We start from the raw sequence: 22942 nt of genomic DNA on the forward strand, positions 1-22942 counted from the left end.
GGTTTTAATTGGACGGGGAGAGAATTGTATTATGGTACAACGTGTTAAATGGCATATGCATATTTATATCCTAGCCAGCACCTGCTAGACCGAGCCCGTATTCAGAGCCGAGACGAAACTGTTGTGCTCCACATAATTATTCCATTTCAGTTTATTTTCTGTCCATATCTGTAGTACATACAGCCGTCGTGTCTGCGAGTGCAGTGCTTTACTTCTTTATTCCCGCTAATTCGCTTGCTTGTGTAGTTGCCTTGCTTGTTGAAATCAAGAGAGACTGGCAAATTTTCACTGCGTGCATAAATGTGCGTTGCTCTTCCGTATTATACAGTCCCGTGAAAAATACCTTTTCACTATTGCTTTGTGAAGGAGAGTATTTCGCAGCTCTCACTTGCATGAAAAAAGCTAAACATGACGCTAACACACACACACACACACACACACTTGGAAGTAATCAGTGATGCCTGCAGTAGCCGCGGCCGCGCCGGCATTCAGGACGATTACTATCTGCAATACCGTTAGACGTTATACATCCGATTACTTATTATAATGCGTGTTTGGGAACCTACTGACAGCGATATCTGCGAATGATATGGCGTTTGTAAAGACCAGCCCGGCACAAAACGCCTTTACAAACGACCATTGTCATGATTCTAACGGTGCGCAGGCATGTAGCGACATCTATGGAAGCGTCGACCACACATCAGCAGCGCTAACATAGCCTCCGCAATAAACGCAAGCACTCCCAATGATAAATGGTTTTTTGCAGTCCTAAAAACTTAAGCAACAACTGTGCTTAAACATTTAGAACTGTGAAGACATTAGAAAAATTTTCTGCCGTAAAACTTCTTTTTGCTTCTTGCATGACCGCCTGGATTGGGCGCCGATCTAAGCAGCCGTGCTTCTTGGTGGTCTGTACCACGATCTGTACTTATGTTTAGCAATAGATGGCACAACAGCACTAACAAAAGTAGGCGTCTAAGTGCTTATTGATCTAGTTACTTAAGGCTTTAAGGTTTCATTAAAGGTGTTTGTCCAGCAATGCGTATGCGCAAGGACACGTGGGGCACGTCGGTGTTTCGTTGTTTTGGCAGCTTTGTGTGTTGACCTTTGGCTGGTGTATTTGGTGCGGTGTGGTGATAGGTGGCTAAATGGCTAAACCCGGGGCCTAAAGTAGCAGTGCTTGTTGTCAGTAACGTGGCCGATTTCGCTCGATGGTTCTGTCGACAACACACATTCTTTGTAAACGTGCCGTCGTGTGAATAACTTTCTGTGAAAAGCTCTAGGAAAACTGATGGCAGAGTAACTGAAGTCGCGCCAATACCCCGATATGGATGTCGCACAGTCTTTTCAGAAAAAAAGAAAGATGCTCTCGCCCGTTGAAAGTGAGTCGGAAAATTCTACAATTCGGAAGTCCAAGCGTCGACGTTTTGCCGCTGGCAAGCGCTCTAGAAAGGCAAAAGCGAATGACGACCTTGACGTGACGAGTCTGAAACCTAGCCTGCTACCTCCGAAGCGTAGAGGAGTCAGCCAGACAAGTGACTACGTTGAGAAAAAGAAGAAAGCGAGACGAGAAACTAGCGTTGAAGATAATGCCTCTAGTGTTGCGCGGTCTTGCGAGCGCAAGAAAAAAGTAACGTGTCATGTAAAAAAGCAGGTGCGCAGTCCAAAAAGCGACGCAGACGATGCTCAGCTAATCGAAGAGCTCAGAAATGGTGTCACGTCAATCTTGAGGGGCTTGGAGCCAGATGAAATGACCACCACTTCGTCCGGTATCGCTTTATTACGGGACAGTGCCGGCGGAGTTATGGAAAGTGAGAAACGAAAAAAGAAAAGGAAGAAAAGGAAAAAGAAGTCGCCAGAAAACGACACGTTGACTCAGGGAAGTTGTGGTACATACCCTAAGAATACGTCATCAATGTCAACTAATGAATGCAAGGCAAAGAAGCAAAAAACGAAAAGGATAAACAAGGAAACATCATCAGCGGAAGAAGAAGCACGCAAGTGCTTCAGTGACTTTACATTAGAAGAGAGAAGTGAAAAGGCACTGCCAAGTACCCACATTGACTTTAGTACTCGCAAGGAAGTTTCTCAAGGACCACAAATAGTTGCCAAGCAGCTCGTCCCAAACTCTGGAGCAGGGAAGGCCGCGAGTAAAAAGAGACGTGCTCTTTCCCTAGCATCGTCTGCCGATGTTCGAGAAAGGGCACTTGCCGTAATACGGGCAGCGCAGTTTCGTATGTTGAATGAAGAACTTTACACAACAGCGAGTGAGGACGCAGTGCAGTCATTTGAAAGTGATCCACAGTCATTTCAAGTTTACCATGAAGGTTTTGAGCAGCAAGTATCCAAGTGGCCAGTAAACCCTGTGGATGTCATCATTGAGAGCTTGCGTAGCATGTAGGTTGCATTCTATTTGCTTCATGTTGTGTATCTCGGCGCTGTAGTGAGTTTCAGTAACAGTAAAATGTAGCTTTGGGCTAGTTGGCCTTACGTTGTTGGGACCAGTGCATTAAACTTGGAACAAAGGATGTAAGGGGTTGAGTATGTGGCTGTGCCCGTCTTTTCTTCTGAGTTTAGCACACCATTACTTGTCACCACAATCTTGAATGCCAATTAATTTAGATCAGTTAAGAGCAAGTAAAACGCACATTACATCTGCTGCAGCCAGAATCGGGCCAAAAGCTTGTGCAAACCCACTAGACTGAATCGCTACTGAACAGCGGGTTTCTTAGTCCATCTACTTGCACAGCAATGACATTATTTACGCAGAACTACCCTGTAATAAACCTGATGGTCCTTTAACATTATGGACTGCTCCAAGTGCTCATGTGGTAGGGTTCCAGTTTGTTGGCTTCCTGTCGATGCTGTTGTTCAGGTCACAAAATTAAATGTGCAGGCACAATTGTTTGATTAAATTGATTCTAATGATAGTGCTCAGTGTTGTGCTGCCTGTAAAATATGTCAATCGCATTTAAGCGTAGATGCTGCCATGAAGGTAACAGCTCATTGCAATGTTTTCTTCAGGCCGAAGTCAACTGTTATTGCGGACCTTGGCTGTGGTGAAGCAAAGATAGCTCAAGAGCTCACAAGAAACAAGGTCCATTCATTTGATCTCATTGCTTTGAACGATCACGTCACAGTCTGTGACATGAGTAAGGTAAGTTTGCTGTTGTTTTTACAAAATGTCTCTTGTATCAAAATTTACATTAATCATTACGATGTGGGTGTTCTGGAAGTCATTCTAGTCTGCAGAACAGTTTGCACAAGCTTCCCTTTGTTTTGCTATGATGTACAGCCATCCAATTGTTTAATAATATATTGCACGAGTGCTGGCCAGAAAGTGTGTCATTGCCTTATGGCAGGCCAAATGTGTTGCAGTGAATGGAACAGCCTAGCAGGCTAGTGACTTGTACCAAGTGCGGGCACATTATGCAGTGCACTGCTGTGCCTCAATATTATTGCAATAATTTGAAAGACATTGGTGTTCATACACAAGCTGACATGAGGCAGAATTTTCTATTATGATTTAACATCATAATGATGTTTAACGAATGCTTGCAAGGTCATAGCTATTTACGGGAAGCTGTTTAGCATTCTAGCATGCACCCATTAAGAGCAGTGTGCATGGAGACATGTCAAATTTATGTGTGTACGTGTTTTTGTGTGAGAGAGAGTACTAGAGGCAGATAGGCAATGCTTGGTGTGAGCAGTGGTCTGCCATCTCCCAAAATTGTGTGGCCCATAATTGCAGTGACCCACACAGCTTCTGGCAAGAGATATTACGACTGTGTCTGCATACAAACTATGTTAACGCCAGCTAGTGCAGTGCTACCACAAATCCTCATCCTCACTGTGGGTAATGGTGGGCTACATATCTTGCAGCTATAGCAGTTATACCCACTCAACAATGGCAGATTCAGAGGGGGACCCTGGGGTCCTGAGCCCACATTGAAGCATGCTGGCTGGCAGTACTGAGCATGCAGCAAGTTTCACAGTTCTGTAAATTGGTGATGTTTGACTACATGTGGAGCCAAGCTCATAAAGCCATGATGGGTGATGTCTGCTTTAATATACTGCATGCATTTTAGAACATTAGGGCTCTAGCCAAACAAGTTGACATCTAAAGAGCTTGCATGTGCAATGTTCACTAAACTGCGTTTGTCAGATGTAGGCCTCATGACAGGCTTTGGTGGCTTTTAGCCACCTTGTACTGTGGTAGTAAAGGCTTGCCAGAGAATAAAGTTATGGGGAAAGTGGAAACTAGAATTGTTTCTTATGCATTGAATATGTTGCGTGTACATGGTATATACAGGAGGAGGTCCAGTAGTAAAAATTGAAGGGGGGGGGGACTTCCTATAACACAAATTAATTGTTTATGTGATGCAGCTTCTGTGGCACGGTGGTAGAGTAGGAGAGGTGCCAAACGGCGCTGCTTTACCAATGCTCCAAGCGTTTCGCGACTGCTCTCAAGTTGCCGCTGCTTTGCACAAGGTGGCAGCACGAGTAGACCAGGCCCATTCCTCCATTTCCCCGTATGTGAAAGCGCACAGTTGCGAGCCATCTAATTGTATTTTTACGTTTCAGCTGTTTGAGATGGAACTTCACGTCATATTGTTATACTAAAGAGATGTTAAAGGGCACTGCATGGTTTCCATTGCTTAAAACAAACTGCTAGCGCAGATTTGCACAAATGCTGTGCCTGTAGGCAGGGTGTTTGCTTCTTGCTTGTTTACATTTATTTATTTATTTATTTATTTATTTATTTATTTATTTATTTATTTTCCTTGATACAGATTGTTTCTAGGGGCTGAACTGCGCCGTTGCTAAAAGGCCAATAGTTGAAATGGATGATATTTTAATATGTTCATGATCAAGTGCATCTTTGTCGCAAGTTTGCAAAGTGCAAACTTGCATAATAGCCATTCTTAACTGCTTACTACAAACATTAGTAGTAACATGTGTTAAAACTACATTATTATTAATACTAGTATTATTTCTATAAATATTTTATTATTATTAGAATAATTATTATTATTACTATTATTATGTTGTTGAAGCCGCAGTTTGCATTCTTTAGAGAGCAAGCAAGGGTGTTAGAAAATATGAAGCACTTCAGAATTGCAAGGTTGTCCAATGCTGATTGTAAGTGAGTGTGACGACCAGGGTTGGATTTCATGTTCAAGGTTCCAACTTTCAGGAAATGGAACACGATAATATGGCAAATTTCGGACATGAAATTGAGGACCTCTATCATCAAATTTATTGTGTATGTGCGGCAGGAATAAAAACTCTACTTTATTATTGTTGTGTTAGTCGCACCTATGTAACAAGAATTCTACTTTACTATTGTTGTGTTAGTCACATATATGTATAAGTTATCTTTGCAAGATGACAAGCAAGTGATGATAGCTAATGTGCTGCACGATTTCGTGTGAATGAGAATGCGCCAGCCAGTATGCAAAAGAAGAAATCGAAAAGCAGAGGACCAAACTTATAACACTCGGGAGGCTGCCAAACTGGCGTAAACAGGTGCTTTGCAACAGTAGGCATAACTAACTCGCAGCGTCGTTATATCCGCACCATTTGTTTTCATTGTGCATTGTGAAAGCTTGAACAATTGTTTATTTACTAGTGTATTCTAAGTGTACTCACAATCAAGTACCATGTAACCAATAAAATTGTTTGTTTCTTATGCTTTAGCAGGTTATTTAGTGAGCTTCTTTAGTGAGCTTAACAACAGTTTAACAAGTGTTGACTGTGCAACTGAGTAATTAACTTGCGCTCTTGCTTAAGGCAACATTGTCCACAAAGTCAATACTGTGTACAATAAGGGGTAAGCCAAATATGTTTGGCACTGTGTGCTCACTCGTAAGAATTTTCACACTTCTGGAAAAATCAATGCGCATTACTCACAATCAGCAGCCTGTGCCAGTTGTGTCAAGATTGCCTGCGCATATTTGTAATTTCTAAGCTCTGTACAGCTGGGTACACTCATTATAGTGTATAAGGCCGACTGAAAGTCTCAGCATGCTATTAAGAACACAAAATACTCTTAACGCAAGAAAACTTGCCAGAAATTGTGTTGTACTTTCCGAAAGCAAAGCAGAACCAGCGATTACACTGGAGCGTTCGATGAATCATGTATAAAAGCCGGTGCGCTTGACCCGCAGATCAGATTTTCAACAATTGCTGACTCTGCTACATGCCTCTCTCAAATTCCTTGCCTCAATGTACCGTGAAATGAAACTGCATATATAGCTGTGCTGAAATTTCGCATTGGGAGTATCATAATCGTTGGTGAAATTTTTTCTCAGTTAGCGATAAGTTTTCCATTGAATTTTGCATCAGAATACCTAGTGAGAATTTGTGAAGCTTTTGCACAGATAATATGTTGTGACTATGTAGAAGTGGGGAGACATCAGTCGTTGAACTGCTAGAGGTTATGACGCACAGTGCTTGGTTTTGTGTTTGTTGCAATGAGCAAAAGTGTGACACATATGTATTATCTCAAGAGGAAGTGCAATAATTAATATGACTATGAATAAAGCCATAGTAAAGAGAGATAAGGACCATCAATCTAAAGTATGATCCAACTTTAACGAGTTCCGCTTATAACCAGACGCAACTTTTTTTGTTAATGCGGAAATATATATATAAAATATAAAATTTTTGTGCAGTTTGAGCCTAAATCCTTAGCATAGTCAGACGCAACGAGAACACTGTTGCCATTACATATAGCGGGACTTCCAAGGACGTTTCTCTATGGAGACGTGAAAATTATAAGGCGAGATTTTTAGTATTAATTAAAAGCCCACTTCTTTGACGCCAGTTTATTATATTCTCTGCATCGGTATACAGTTTGGATAACAAAATATCTACATGTTTATGAGAAGAAAAATTGGTAGTGTCGTCAGCATAAAGTATCCAGTCACAAAATGTTAAACACGGGGTAGGCCATTGATATAAATTAAGAATAAAAGTGGTCCAAGTATCGGACCTTGTGGGACACCGGTGTTAGTTCTAATACGCTGAGAATAACTTCCACATACAAACACAATTTGTCCCTGATCAATAAGTAGTCGTGGATTCATCTTGAGGCTGGACCAGTGATCTCAGTGGCATTTAATTTGTTAAACAGTACTTTGTGGACAATAGCATCAAATGCTTTCGTCAAACTTATACATAATGCACCAACAAAATTGCCTGCGTCAGTAGAAAGTTTAATTTTGTCATTTCAAGCTACTAATGTGAGTTCAGTAGAAAATTATTGTCTGAAACCACTTGCTGTGGTTGCTCAGTGACTATGGTGTTGGGCTGCTGAACACGAGGTCATGGTATTGAATCCCGGCCACGGCGGCCGCATTTCGATGGGGGCGAAATGCAAGAACACCCATGTACTTAGATTTAGGTGCATGTTAAAGAACCCCAGGTGGTCGAAATTTCTGGAGTCCTCTACTACAGCGTGCCTCATAATCAGAGTGTGGTTTTGCCACATAAAACCCCATAATTTAATTTGAATTTTTTGTCTGAGATCAAATTGCTGTAAACATAGACAGCATAGAAATTCTGTAATGCAAGAGCTTGACCAAGTCACTTGTGTATGTATCAAATATGTAACTGTCGACAGCACAGTGAACCCTCTCTGAACCAATGTGGTGGTGAAGTGTAAACCACTGAGGCGCTGCTGCGTTTGTTTAGCTCTCTGCAGGTAAACAGATGTGTCGGCACTTCTGTGTTGTATTCTAGATTAATGAACAATTTCCGGAAACTATCAAAATATTTTATTTTCTTTCCAGCTTCCTCTTCCCAGTCAAACCATTGATGTCGCCGTGTTTTGTCTGTCACTGATGGGAACCAATCTGAACATGTTTGTTCTGGAGGCAAACCGCATATTAAAAAAAGGGTAAGTGGCAAAGAGAGAGCCTGGTCTTCATACTCACATTATGCATTATGTTCAAGGCATTCCACAGAATGGTAAACTATCTGATTATGTTGAATCATTCGTACTGTTGTGCTAACTCAGGCAGAAAGTTATAGACAAGGTATATTTACAATGCTGGCACAAACCCGACCAGGATAGCATTGAGCAGGAATAGGAATGAGCTTGTCTTCCTAGTCATTTTCACTGCAACCATACTGAGGCAGCTTTCATCTGTTGCTCATCCATTTCATGAAGCCCAGTGATATAATCACTGTCCCAGTCGATCTTCTACACGTTGGGGTTGTGGGGTAGGGCATGATCCCTGCTACAAGAACATCACTTGATACTGACAGAGTCGTGGAGAGGACATAAGTATGGAACAAGATAAATTTGCACTTGGCACGCTCTGTTGTATTCAGTTGTGTGGCAAAGAACACAACAAGGCTTGCACTCTTTGCTTTTGGCATGTTAGTCGCACAGTATGCAGGCATGCCATATTCATAGGATGCAATTCAGAAGAACAGTGTTGCACAAGTGTAGAAGTTAGTTGGTTTCAGATCAGCACTAAAAACAGTGCCTCAGTACAACATCCATACTAATAAACACAAATATAACAAATTATCTGATATGATGAGGTGTTTTACTGCATGATGAGGTGGACCTAAATTGAAAGCATTTTCAAGTCAGATGTGACATCATCATAACGAGGTTCAACTGTGCTGTCAACTTACATTTTATTCAAGTAGGGTCAAGTATACAGAGATCAGAAAATGCAGACATGGCGACACAAACAATAACCTCAGTGTATGCACGATGTTGCTAAAAAACAACTAGGCCAATGCAATGTCTTTGTAGGGGAAAAAAAAACAACTTGATTCTCTTTGCACTTCCTGCAAGATAGTTGTGCTGGCACTAGCCAAGGGTATGACAAATTTTCATGTGTTGTGTTGTGTCATAATAAGCTAATGTGTTTGAGATGTTTTGTGGTGCTTCTGGGTTAATTTTTGAAATAGCATTTAATAACTATTTATTTTATTTGACAATACCGCTAGCTTCTTTTGGCAGCTGGGAAAAAAAGAAAAAGGACACTTTCATAAAGCAAAATAATGTTGCAATACAATTCAAACACAGCAAAACCAAAAAAAAGTAAAGGTACATGTATGCACCTGTGCACAGCAATAGTGATAGTTACTAAGGATGAGAGTTCAATTAAACAAGCAAAATAATGGCATGTAAGATATAGTAAGATCACTGGCACATGTCTTGGAAAGACAGCACTTTTCTTACAATCGGTATTCAATAAAAAATAAATAAATGAATAAAAATATAATGTGCTTCCCTCATAAATGACCAACTACTGCACAGTGGAGTGACTGTTTGCAACTTCTTTTGGAAGCATGTTACAGTGTCTTATGGTTCTAAGAAAAACTGAAAATGGTAAGCATTTTTTCTAGCCTGGGGTATAATGAAGGCATGTTTGTGTTTTGTGTAAGTACTTCTAGACATTTTAAACTCTAAATAACTGTCAAGATTCATTTCAGTTTGACCATTGACTACTGTGTGAGGCATCTTGGGACAGTGTAACTTACAACGTTCCTGCAGTGTTGGGAGACGAGACCATGAACAAAGATCAGAAATTGACGTTTGTCTTCAATATATGTTAAAAATGAACCTGAGTGCATTTTTCTTTTTTGGTACTTTTTCCAGCTTATCTATATTAGCCTTTGTGTGTAATTCCTAAACAATGTCGCCATATTCAAGTTCACGTAGAGGACAATGAAGTGTAACAAACATGTTTTGGTCTACTTGTGCAGTGCTTCTGATGATGATGAATCAACCAGTCCTTTTGATACTGACGAAACTATGCATTTGATGTGCGCACTCCGTTTTAAATCATGAGCTATTACAATCCCCAGATATTTAGATGCTTTAACAGACTTGATGTCAGGGTTGCTAATTTTGTATGCATGCAATAGTAGGTTCCTTGTTCTTCTTATAGTCATTTGGCACATTTAGAAATGTTTAGACTCATCTTCCAGGTGTGGCATCAACTAGAAATTGAAGTAAAAAATTGGTTAAGGTTAACTGGTAATATTTAGACATGAAAGGCGCAGCCAATGGCAAAGAATCTGCTTTGTACAAGAGTGTCAAATGAGAGATCATTTAGAAACCAAAGAAAAAGTAGGAGTCCAAGGATGGAAGCCATTCTTCGAAGTTTGCATGATTTGTTAAACTTGTTTGAAAGTAGTCATACTGATTCTATGATACACTGGGCAGTCGAGGGCTTGACAGAGGGGCCCGATTTTTATTAATCATGTCACAAGAAGTCCACAAACATTGACACAAAGGACAACATAGGGGAAATTACTTGTGCTTAATAAATGAAACAAAGAAATGATAAATTAATGGAAATGAAAGCGGATGAAAAACAACTTGCCGCAGGTGGGGAACGATCCCACAACCTTTGCATTTCACGTGGATGCTCTATCAATTACGATACCGGGGCACCGTTTCCCCATCCACTTTCTTGGTTATTCATGTTTCCTAGTAGAACACTGGGAGTGTTAGCCAGTGCCACCATTCACAGACCTTGGCGGCGGATGTGGGACATTCTTTCTGCCACAGGCGGCACAAGAACGTGATCATTTTTGGGTAAAGGCAACCGGTCAATAAACTCACACATGCTACCTGAAGGCATCAATGTTGCCAGATTCGAGACCTTCGTTATGTAATAAACGAGAAGAAAGGGGGTTAACCTAGGGGTGGGGAACGATCCCACAACCTTTGCATTTTGCGTGCGATGCTCTATCAAATGAAGGTTGCAAAGGTCCCAACTGTCCCAACTAAAATTCCAACTCTAGTTGGGAACTAGAGTCCCAACTATAGAGTTGGGGCATAGGAGAGCTGGTTCAAAGAAGCATGCCTGAGTGCACATGTGCTTGGTCCTTAAGAACATGCATTGGGTCATTCTTGATGCAGCTCTAAGGGCCCTAGCGGGGTACAGTAACTCAGTCAGTAACATTGCACCGCGTCACAAGACAACTGTCGGCCCTGAAGAGAGGAAATGCAAGTGCTCTGAGGGTGCGCACGCTCGATGGGCCAATGAGATTACTGTCACGCCTGAAGCTTCTCTCACCAGAGAGCGCACCAGCCATGCCAAGACGGCTAAAACTCGCAAGGCCTGTCTCGTATTGTGCTCAGCAGTAGCGGCAAAATGACAAGTAGTGTTTGGAAGCCCTGGAGCAGAACAGTGTCACCTTACACAGATGCATGGCTGCTGAGACTTCTGAAAATTACAGCAGGTGTCTTCTACATTTTAGAACGGCCAAGAAGATTTAATTGAGGTCGACGCAATTGCATGTGAAATACTATATGATTAAGATACAAAATGAGTGACAAATAAACACGAAGAAATGACAGAATAGAAACGTATAATCAAGATTTCATCATTGAATATGTTGAAGCATCATATACATTGACCTTGTCTTCTTTAGCATCAGCACTTAGTTTACCCTTTATTTTTCAATTGAAGTTAGTTGTGAGTTCAGCAAAGTGTCTTCCTTCATTCTTGGACCGTGTTTCTGTGCACGGGTTATTCACAAAGTATAACTGTACTGCAGAGGCCGAACCTTATTGCTTTTTTCTACCAGAGATTGTAATGGTATTGCATGTTAGACAAAATACAGCTGAACATTGTCGTCATCAGCATCATCAGCATATTTTATGTCCACTGCAGGACAAAGGACTCTCCCTGCAATCTTCAATTACCCCTGTTCTGCTCCAACCAATTTCAGCTAGTGCCTGCAAATTTCTTAATTTCATCAACCCACCTAGTCTTTTGCCATCCTCGACTGTGCTTTCCTTCTCTTGGCACCCATTCTGTAACCGTTTATCTAACCTACGCATTACATGACCTGCCCAGCTCCATTTCTTTCTCTTAATGTCAATTAAAATATCGGTTATCCCCGTTTGCTCTCTGATCCACACTGCTCTCTTCCCGTCTCTTAACATTACACCTAACATTTTTTGTTCCGTTGCTCTTTGTGCAGTAGCTTCTTTGTCAGCCTCCAAGTTTCTGCCTCATATGTCAGCACCTGTACAATGCATTGATTGTACACCTTTCTTTTTAATGATAATGGTAAGCTTCCAGTCAGGATCTGACAATCTTTGCTGAATGCGCTCCAACCATTTTTATTCTTCTGTAACTTTCCCTCTCATGAATAGGGTCCCCTGTGAGTAATCGACCTAGGTAAACGTGCTCCTTCGCAGACACTAGAGGCTGACTGGCGATCCTGAACTCTTGTTCCCTTGCCTGGCTATTGATCATTATCTTTGTCTTCTGCATGTTAATCTTCCAACCCTGCTCTTATGCTCTCTTTGTTAAGGTCCTCAATCATTTGTTGTAACTCGTCCCTAGTGTTGCTGAACAGGACAATGTCATCTGCAAATCGAAGGTTGCTGAGATATTCACAGTTGATCCTTACTCCTAAGCCTTCCCTGTTTAATAGCTTGAATATTTCATCCAAGCACGCAGTAAATAGCATTTAGCATTGGAGAGATTGTGTCTCCTTGTCTGACCCCATTCTTTATAGGTATCTTCCAACTTTTCTTGTGGAGAATTAAGGTAGCTGTGGAATCTCTGTAGATACTTTCCAAGATATTTACGTAAGTGTCTTATACTCCTTGATTGCGTAATGCCTTTATGACTGCTGGTATCTCTACTGAATAAAACGTCTTTTCGTAATCTATGAAAGCCATATAGAGAGGCTGATTGTACTCTGCAGATTTCGCGATTACCTAATTGTTGACACAGATGTGATCCATTGCAGGGCATCCCTTCCTGAAACCTGCATGTTCCCGTGGTTGACTAAAATCCAGTGTTGCCCTTTATTCTATTGGAGATTACCTTGGCAAATATTTTACATAATACCTCAAGTGAGCTAATGGGCCTACAATGTTTCAATTTTTTAATGTCTCCATTTTTGTGGATTAGTATAATGTTGGCATTCTTCCAGTTCTCTGGGACACTTGAAGTCGATAGACAGTTCGTATAAAGGGCCGCTAGTTTTTCAAGCATTATGCCTCCTCGATCTTTGATTAAATTGACTGGTAGTCCATCTTCTGCTGCTTTTCCCCATTTCATGCCTTGCAAGGCTCGTCTAAATTCATCGCTAGTTATAGAAGAAGCCTCTGTAACCTGCTCATTATTACTTCAAATGGAGGTATCGTGGCTGCTTTGGGTACTGTACAGGTCAGTATAAAATTCTTCCACTACTTTTACTACATCTTCGAGATTGCTGACATTACCCTGCTTATCTTTCAGTGCATATATCTTGGTTTGTCCGATGCTTAGTTTCCTTCTCACTGATTTCAGGCTGCATCCATTTTTTACTGCTTCCTCAGTCGTTCTCATGTTATAATTTCGAATATCCCTTATTTTCTCCTTGTTGATCAGTTTTGACAGTTCTGCGAATTCTATCTGATCTCTTGAGTTGGACACTTTCATTCTTTGTTGCTTCTTTATTTGGTCCTTTGTTACTTAGGAGAGCTTACCTAATGGTTGCTTTTGTGCCTTACCTCCCACTTGAATTGCTGCTTCCGAAGCCAGCCTACTTACAGTTTCATTCATTGCCTCTATGCCATCTTCATCCCTCTGTTCTGAGGCTGCATATTTGTGGCAAGTGCCAGCCTGATTTGGTCTGCTTTTACGCTTACTGTGTCTAGGTTGGCCTGTTTCTTCTTGACCAATTTTGCTCTTTCTCTCTTCAAATTGAAGTGAATTCTAGCCCTCACTAACCTATGATCACTGCACTTTACCCTACCTAACATTTCCATATCCTGCACTATGCTGGGATTGGCAGAAAGTATGAAATCAATTTAATTTCTTGTTTCACCATTAGGGCTTTTCCAGGTCCACTTTTTGTTCCAATGCTTCCTGAGAAAGGTGTTCATTATTCATAGCTTATTCCTTTCCGTGAATTCTACCAACATCTCTCCTCAAGTGTTCCTAGAATCCAGTCCGTAGTTGCCAATTGCTTGTTCACCAGCCTGCTTTTCCCCCACTTTTGCATTGAAGTCACCCATGACTACAGTATAATGAATTTGTACTTTTTGCATCGCTAATTCAGTACCTCATATTCAGCTTTGTTACAACTACTGCTACCCTATCATTAATGCTGTAGAATTTGTCAATGTTGCCCGTTATGTCCTTGTGGATTAGGAATCCTACTCCTAACTGCTTCTTATCTGGTAGTCCTCTATAGCAGATGACATGGCCAATTGTCAGTACTCTACAAGCCTCACCATTTCTTCTAATCTCAATAAGGCCAATGATACCACAAACAATGCTTGATAGTTCCTCAAAGAGTCCTGCTTGGCTAGCTTCACTCGAGAGGGTTCGGGTGTTAAACGTTGCAAAGGTCAGTTTCCAGGCTGAACAGCAGTCATTTGTTTTATCCTTGTATTGCAAAAGTGTGAGCTTTTTTGTATTTTCCTTCTTGCAGTGGTATTTTGAAGGTCGCAGAGGTGAAAAGCAGATTTTCAACGACTCAAGGATTTGCAAAGACCATGAAAAAGTTTGGATTTGAGCTTGAACATCTGGTAAACCAGTTTCTATTAGTTCTTTTTATTGAATTATGTTGCTTCATATATGTGACAGTTTCTTTTTTTATATTTGCATAAAGAGTGGGTATGTGTGCATGGCTAATGAAATCATGGTTAATAAAATCCTGTCACCACACTGCGAACCACAGTTTCCTTGCACAGTTAAATAGGCTGCAGGCTGCTGGTTACCCAAGTGTGGTGGTGACGTCAGTCTCGGAGGTATTGCTTCAGAAACTGAAAGTGAAGCGGCACAAAAGTAACTGTATTACACAAAAGAAAAGGCCTGAAATTGTGCCGTATTGCCATAGAGTGGCTCATAATCTAAAGAATGTCGCCACTAGGTGCCAAATCCCAGTAGTGTTTTCTGCTCCTCAGAAACTGTCAATGTTGTGCAGCCGTATTTCTAAAACAAGTAAAAAACCAGATTGTGAAAAGAACCGTGCGAAGTTTGTAGATCGCAGCGTCAGTGTGGTATATAAGATTCTATTGTCATGTGGCAGAGGGTATGTCAAAGGCCGCTGTGTTAACGAGCGCCTCAGAGAACATGAGCAATCCATACCGACAGGCACAGGTGCCCATTTGGCTAAACATTGCAATATATGCAAGTGCAAAGCTATGTTTCGTGGTATACTACGATTTTGAAAAAGAGGCGTGGTACCACTGCCCGAGAATTATCGGAAGCTTTCTTCATACAGTCATTGGGGTCACAGTGCATTTGTGTGCCTTCTTTAACCTTGTGCAGTGCTAAGTATGGTTTTTTTGGATTCTGCCACATGAGTGTGCCCTGTTGATCGGTTGTTGGTGGTTCCTGCACATGGCACACACTGCGCATATTTTTCTAGATTTTGCTCTCTATAAAGGAGTGACGCAATAAAAGTGATGTCAGTTGAGAGTAGCGCCTTGTCCTGGGGGGGGGGTCATCTTTCTTGTATCCGTTGTTTTGCGCTAAACAACGTAATTATGGACTGCTGTTGATTGATGCTGATTCATGAGGCTTCTTCCCAGTAAACTCACTGCAACACATATGCTTGAAAGCACTTGAGGTTTTTTACATTAAAGCTTGGTGAAATGTCTGTTCAGATTGCTGATAAAAATTTATTGAGAGAACAAATTGAGCTAGCGTAACGAAATTTGAAGGGGATGTCGGGCTTGTTAAGGGTAATGTATGAGGAACCTTGTGTGCAATAGTTCAAAGCTTATGGAAAATTACAGGAAATTTTTTTATTGCACTGTAAAACTCGATGGAGTTTGCAGCTGTGTGGTGCTTTGTGGGTGTTGTAGGGAATTGATCAAATTAATTCCTGTTGCTGTTCCTCACAATGTTTGTTAGAATTAAAATGTTTTAGGAACTAAAAGTTAGCAAACAGTTTGGCATATTGAGATGATAATTTCCTACGAATTACACAAATATAGGAAAGTGCTGGATAAATTTCAATATTGTAGGCACATGGTACCATAGAAAGTTTCATAAGCGTCGAACAGTAAAAAATTTCAGCGCTTGGAACACACTTAACAGCAAGTTTTCATAAGTGTGATAGGAGCCTATCAAATGATCTTTTGAGCAATGATTTAAATTCTTGAATTGCTACTGCAAGCAAATGGTTTAACATTTCTGCTTTAAACTGTGCTCATATATGTACTGGGAACCCTGTACACTTAGTCAACTGTTGAATGTGTATTTCCAAGTTCAAAAGGGTTACTTTATGAGCCCTAATTGTAACCAATTGTGTGTTAAAAGGTGCTGGCACTGTCGTGACACGTGTCGTGCAGTGCATCCCACGAAGGTGGTCAAGACGGCATACACAGGCTGTAAAAAAATTCCAGCAGAACCAGCAACCTGTTTCAGCATGCTGGGTGCCGTGATGACTTATCTTTAACACCGCTTCGTTGGAGTTCAGTTTGTGATGCTGCAAAGTTGTGTAAGCGTGCTCAGTTTTTTTTTTGGAAGCAAGTGCAGAAGTTGTCTTATGGTAGTTTTTCTTGTGGGTCTCGTTGCCGTGTTTAGGAGATGTCGCACAACAGTCCATGTCGAGGAAATTAAGGTAGAACAGAAGTATACTGTATACAGAGTGTCCTGGCCAGATTTAGCCAGTATTTAATAATATTCAAGTTCACTACAGGAGGATGTAAGCAAAAGCATGTTGACCTTTCTATAGATCAAATATTACAAGATTGCTTTCATTCTTTTTAATTGTATGATTAGTCATGATTGATGAAACAACTGCACAAGTCCTAAATTTACAGGAATGCTTCCACAAAGAAATTTTAGGGCATTCTAGGAAATGCCTGATTCAGCAATATTTAAATTGCTACCTGTTATGCAAGAATTTTTTTCCTTATAACTAAATCCTCTGAAATATAAAAAGAGCCTCTGTGACTGCTGTTGTGGCTTAGGGTCTCGAACCTTAGAGCTGCCACCACTGTTGGGAAGTTTAGAAGGTGCATCGAGCAGGGTTGAATGAGCAGCGTTTAGATTAATTGTAGTCTGTCTTTATTCCTAAAGTGGTCGCACAGGTAGACTGATTGTCGGAGTTGGTGAAGGGGAGGAGAGAGACAGAGAGCATAAACTTTATTTTCAAATCAATAAGATTAGAGTCCGTCGTCTTTTTAGTGGGTCTGGGACACCCGCTGCAAACATGGTTCCGAGTCCTTGTCTCGAAGTGGCTTCTTCGGCTTGCTGGACGGCCAAAGTTGTGCTGTCAGCTTCGAGCTGAGCAGTGCCGTCTCAAAGCCCGAGCGGAGGCTGGCGGTGGAAGATATGGAGGGGTCGGCACTGCCCGACTTGTTTATTAAGTGCTGACACTCCCATAACATGTGACTAAGGGGGTATGGTAGAGTAAACCCCCCCAAAAAATTGAATTTGCAATTTTGGCACAGAAAAAACGACTGCAATATGAGGAACAAACCTGCAGAAGTGCGACCTCGAGCGCCTGTTCAAACCAGTTCAAATGTCATGCCGAAGTGTGCTACACAAGCCCTGGCATTTAAAAATGGCATGCAGAGGCCGATTTGTTTATCATTGTCGTTCGCGGTTTTCTTCGTTATGGCGTGATTCTTTTTTTGCTTGTGTGTGTGTGTGTGTGCATGTTTGTGTGTGGTAAGTAAATGATTTCTACTAAAACATATATTAATTTTAAAAAAAATGAGACATCCACCCAATCATAGCAATTGCCACAAAGGAGTCCTATGTGGGTTCCTCGAAAGGAAAGCATTGCAGTTGATGAAAAATTCGTCCTGGTTCAGGGCTCGAACCTGGGACTACCACCTTTCTGGGGCAGTCGCTCTATCGTCCGAGTTAACCAGGCGGCTAGTAGATGGCAGGCGAAGTCAAATTTGTTAACAACTCGAAGCAAGAGTTTGACCTAATAGTCCTTTGTAGAAAAGAACTATTACGTTAAACTCTTGCTTTTGCTTATGTGGTCGCCTCTGTTCCGAGTTTCAAATGTATTACTTGCCCAGCTAGAAGATAGCACGATCATCGAGCAAATGGAAGCAGAAAGAGAAATTTCAAAGGTAATCAGCTTTCTGAGCAAATGTTTTCATGGAAGAACATAGAACATCAATGAGTCGCTCAACGAACTCATCTGGTGTCGCTGCCTTAAGAAAACTTTGTCAGTGCTTACACATTGGAGACAGCAACTAACAATGCTGTAGCCTACCACAATGACGGTAATTCTGCACGAAAAGCTGTTCTGGAGGCCCTTGGAATTGTTCCAGGTCTGTTTTGTAATATTGCCCTCGACAGGATGGATAAAGAGCGTGTTGACAGGGCAGACTTCTATGACTCTGCCGAGAGCAAGAAAGGATGACAGATAAACGGGAACACTAAGAAGGGTTTTGGAGACACCTGCAAGCAAGTCAGAAGTGAAGTGTATTCTCGTGGGGCATTTTGAGCATCCACAAGCAGTATTCGAACATAAAACTTCATTTTCCTCAAATTGAATTTTTTATGAATTTGTCAAATTCAATGTACCTTTTCTCAGAAAGTATTCATCCCATTCCAGTGAAACTTTGTACACATGCACTACAACCAGCCATAGATATTCTGAACTAAAGAAATCTCTGATGATGTGAATGATAACACTGGAAAAATTTATACTGCAAGGCATTTTGTAATGCAAATGCATTGGCTTTGTGCAAGCAGAAATATTACTTTTATTTTTGGTGCGAACTCCACAGTGGACATGATATCTCTTTAGTTCGGATGCAACCTATGGGTATTTAGAATAACTCCGTGTAATATCATCACATTCCTCTGCGTGATTGCAGTGAAATCGTACATCAAATAATTAAACACACCTGAAATTTTGGGAGTGGGCCACAGGAAAGGCAAACCATATAGACACAAACAAAGTGTCTTGTGTTGTACCCAAGAGCATCTTTTGTAAGTCCGTGAAATTTGATGCGAATATCTGCAGCCGTTTCTAAAATATTACGTTAAAAACTAACGTGTACCATTTACCCTACCGTACCTCCTTAAGCGTGGCAACCTCGTCACACGATGTGCATCTGTTTGTAGTGTACATGTCTGGATAGATGGCTTGCATGAGTCTGGGGTTTCTGTAAGAATCCATTTGTAGTTGTCTGAAGTGTACTGCCTGCATCTTGTCTAAAGTAGCATGAGGGAATGGGTATACGCATCTTTGTAACTGGTAGTGTGTCGTGATGTCGTGGAACCTGGTCATACAATCCTCCCACGCCCAGACGTTTGCAGTACCCCACGGGGGCTCTTCCTCCGATGATGCTCGGTGAGTGAGGCCTCGAGCAATGCGGTGAGCTGCTTCGTTGGGGGTGCTCAATCCAGTGTGTGCGAGGATCCATAGCAAGTGCCTTCGTTTATCGAAGTCGGCCTCTCCCTGGTGTATGGGATGTCGCTGGAGTACGTGATACGCCTCTTGTGAGATGCGCCCATTTGCAAAATTGCGAATTGCCATTTGCGAATAGCAGATCACATATGTCACTTTGGTTTGTGTGAGGGCCAGTGCTATGGCCGCTTTCTCTACCGCTACGGCATGTACCGTGTTCGCGGTGACGCTCGTGAGGTGGTTGCCTCGGTGGCTAGTAACTGCTGCCACGAAACTCTTCCTGTCTCGATAATGGGCTGCGTCAGTGAAGACCGCCTCTTTGTTGTTGGAGTAACCTTGGTTCATGTGTTGTGCCCTGGCTTTACGTCTCCCCGTGTGGTGTTGGGGGTGCATGTTGCGAGGCAATGGGGGTACGTATAATTGCTCGCGTATGGTTCTTGGAATTTCTACTTTGATGCCGTGCTGGGTGTGACACGTGATGCCGAGCTTTTCGAGCACGTGTCTTCTCAGGTGGGTCTTGGATAGGCGCTCGAGTTGGGACACTTGTTGCGCCTCCACGAGTTCCTTGAGCGTATTGTGTAGACCTAGTTCTAAGAGCTTGGTGGTGCTGACTCTGGGCGCAAGTCCCAACGCACCTTTGTACGCCTTGCGTATGAGGGCATTGAGCTTATTTCTTTCCGGTACCGTCCAGTTGTGAAACGCTGCCGTGTACTTTATTTGAGAAATGATGAAGGCTTGTATGAGTCGTATGACGCTACCTTCGCGCATGCCCGTGTGTTTGTTGGTGATGCATCGAATTAGCTGCTTCGTGCTGGTGGCCTTTGCCGTTATCTTGTAAAGTGCTTCGCCATTGCCGCCCTTGTGTTCAATCACCATTCCTAATACATACCCGGATCTTATCTACCATCGGGATGGGTAGGCCGTTCGATGCCTTTAATTGGATCTCCTCCTTTTCCGGGGGGTGTAGCCTTTAGGTGGGTGCCCCTTTCTGACCGGTCTATATAGCAGCAGTTCGGATTTTTTGGCCGAGCAGGCGAGTCCCGTGCCCACGAAGTAGTTTTCTACGCATTGGATGACCTGCTGTAAATGTTGCTCGATCGGTCCGTCGCTGCCTGTTGTCGTCCAGATTGTAATATCATCCGCGCATAGCTGTGATGCAGTCCTTCGATTTGAAGCAGTCGATCGGGTAACCCCAGCAGGATGGGATTGAAGAGCATTGGCGAGATCACCGAGCCCTGCGGGGGGGTGCCCGAGCTCCCGATATTGATTTGATCTGACTCTTGTCATCCCACTCGCATGCGAACAGTTCTTCCCGTGAAGATGACTTTATAACTTTATTTACAAATAGTTTTACAGAAGACACTGACAGGTCGTAGCAGGCTGACTATGCTCACTACAGGTGTCTCTCTGGTGTAATTATGTGCCGGTTCACCTTAAATACCCTTTATGACATCTCCATCTTTGTGCATTACAAAGTGGGGCAGGTGGTGATGTGACCCTGGCCAAATTCGTTTTCCAAGGGAATGTAGTCAATCTTGACGATGCTTAACAAAGTCGTGGGTGCTGGGTGATGACTGGGTTTCCTCACCCTGTTTGTGGGAGTGAAAGGCATTTCCGCAGGTGCCAGTTAGCCGCCTGGAGGATTACAGGGAAGCACTTGTCTTCCATTCCCGTGATGACGCATTCAAGGTGGTGTGGCACAACGCTGCCCACTTGCGTGCCATGATCCTAGTACTACTTTCTCTATCGTGCAGTGCATGAATGAATGATGCCATTAAGCTAGTGCGCTGCCATTCAGAAAGTGACAAGTTGTCATTCTGCATATCTCTGTCACAAAAGGCCACATCTGTTGCTTTCAGCAATGCAAATTAGACTAGTTGCCAGCGTTAATTTTGAAGCGCTGCCCTGTCACTGCCCTGTCACTTTCTTAGTGGCAGTGTGCTTTATTAAAAGTGCCATTTGTTCATGCGTGGAATATTTGAGAACACTGTGATTGCAGCCCACAAACAAATCATTACATGTTTTTCTTTTCATACTTTGCTGGCTTTCTTATGATGTGGTAAAAATGATTGCAGAATAGGTACAAAGTTAATGCTGAATTTAACATTTTGTAGGACACTACACAACTTTCTCATTGAATGTACTTGTCTAACTGTAAGACTTGTGAAATTAATTAATCTTGTCTAACTTTGCTAATAAATGGAATGTAAGAAGTGCTGTTTGCCTTGTAGAGTCACAAGGTAATGTTCGTTTAGTTACTTCTTCCTAATGTGCACCCGATTATTTTTAATCCTCTGCCAAAGTTAGCTGAGACCTCCTGTACAATATTCATTCTATACATTGATTAGCCTTACATAGCATTTCACTTTTGCACATTAAAATTGAAAGAAAAATGTGAGAAGCTTAGAATATAGGCAGGGATGGTTTCATGTTAATAAAATAATTATTCTCTGTGTTAAATGCCCCCACTGTGTTTGGGCATAGCAATCAAACAAGAATATTCATCTTTCTGGAAAAAAAAAAAACTTTTGTTTGACTTTATTTGTAGTCATTAAAATTTTTAAATATTAAACCTCTTCAGAACTTCAGCAAATGACAAAGAATATCATGTGATATTGAAGTTGATTATAAACAGACTCAACCCTTCTCTAAAAAGCATGATAAGCTATCAAAATAGAATAGTCTTGTGATGTTTTTCTTAGTTGTGCTACAAATATAAATATTTCTTTACAGGATGAATCCAACAAGATGTTTGTACTGTTTGACTTCAAGAAGGCCAGAAGCACAACAGAGCATCCGCATCTTCCTATACTCAAGCTGATGCCCTGTCTGTACAAGAAGCGGTGAATTGTTCATCTGTGAAGTTAGAGTTCCACACCACTGTGAGCCGAAGATGGTGAAAAGAAAATGTTTTATGCACACACCCCGCATGCTCTATTCAACCTGTATGTAATAGTGAGACTGATGTGGTGGAAAATGCAGATAAAACAGAGCCCATATCAGTATCATGGCCATGTTTATTGGATCTGAGTGAGCACCTTGTGGAGAACACTAGTAATCAACATGTTATAACTTTCTCTTTACAGTAACAAAATATATTAAGGCATGAGCAGTAAATCTCTACTGTGCATCACACTCATGAGCTGTCATGCTGCAATGTACAAAGCTCATAGTGGGCTCGCAAACTACTCAATGTGTAAAGCAAGACTCATTTGCTGTTCCAAACAGTGGAAAAAAACGCATGTAAAATCTATGTGTAGTAAAATATGAGATGTTGATATTCTCCATGATCCTTGTTCCTTATAGACAATGCACTTGTGAAATATATAATTGCACAGTTTTGACTCAGCTGAATCAGGCAAAATTGTTTTCACAAGCACATACCTCTGACACAGTTAGAATGTACTTTGTGTGCTACCTTCTCTCAAATGAGCTTAGACTGCATGACCGTGATCATTTAGATTATTAAGACAATTGATGCAGTTTTACATTCATAAACGACACCTGGTATCTAAGGAATGCTGTAGTAGAGGCTTCCAGGTCAATTTTTACTACCTGAGGTCGTTCATTATACATTCAGATATAGGCATGTACCAAGTGTGTGAGTTATTTG

General features: G+C 41.7%; 1 protein-coding gene across 2 annotated transcripts; it reads left to right on the plus strand.

The window, feature by feature from the left end:
- Positions 1-1016: 1016 nt before the first annotated feature.
- Positions 1017-22614, plus strand: LOC135903902 (uncharacterized). 2 transcript variants are annotated; one of them, XM_065434356.2, is made up of 5 exons: positions 1020-2397; positions 3025-3157; positions 7797-7903; positions 14425-14521; positions 22063-22614. In XM_065434356.2, exons 1-5 carry the CDS (start codon positions 1328-1330, stop codon positions 22174-22176), a joined length of 1521 nt encoding a protein of 506 aa, XP_065290428.1. In that variant the 5' UTR covers positions 1020-1327; the 3' UTR covers positions 22177-22614. The 2 variants fall into 2 exon arrangements, with proteins under 2 accessions (XP_065290429.1, XP_065290428.1); XM_065434357.1 differs by lacking the exons at positions 14425-14521; positions 22063-22614 and adding an exon at positions 4387-4532 and having other exon boundaries at positions 1017-2397; positions 7797-7858.
- The last annotated feature ends 328 nt before the right edge of the window (positions 22615-22942 follow it).

Source organism: Dermacentor albipictus, chromosome 3 (genome assembly GCF_038994185.2).
Source record: "Dermacentor albipictus isolate Rhodes 1998 colony chromosome 3, USDA_Dalb.pri_finalv2, whole genome shotgun sequence".
Lineage (NCBI taxonomy): Eukaryota > Metazoa > Arthropoda > Arachnida > Ixodida > Ixodidae > Dermacentor > Dermacentor albipictus.

Coding starts and splice junctions, on each gene's coding strand:
- LOC135903902 (XM_065434356.2), top strand. CDS start 1,328: ATGGATGTCGCACAGTCTTTTCAGAAAAAAAGAAAGATGCTCTCGCCC. Junction 2,398..3,024: donor ATTGAGAGCTTGCGTAGCAT/GTAGGTTGCATT, acceptor TGTTTTCTTCAG/GCCGAAGTCAACTGTTATTG. Junction 3,158..7,796: donor CAGTCTGTGACATGAGTAAG/GTAAGTTTGCTG, acceptor TTTTCTTTCCAG/CTTCCTCTTCCCAGTCAAAC.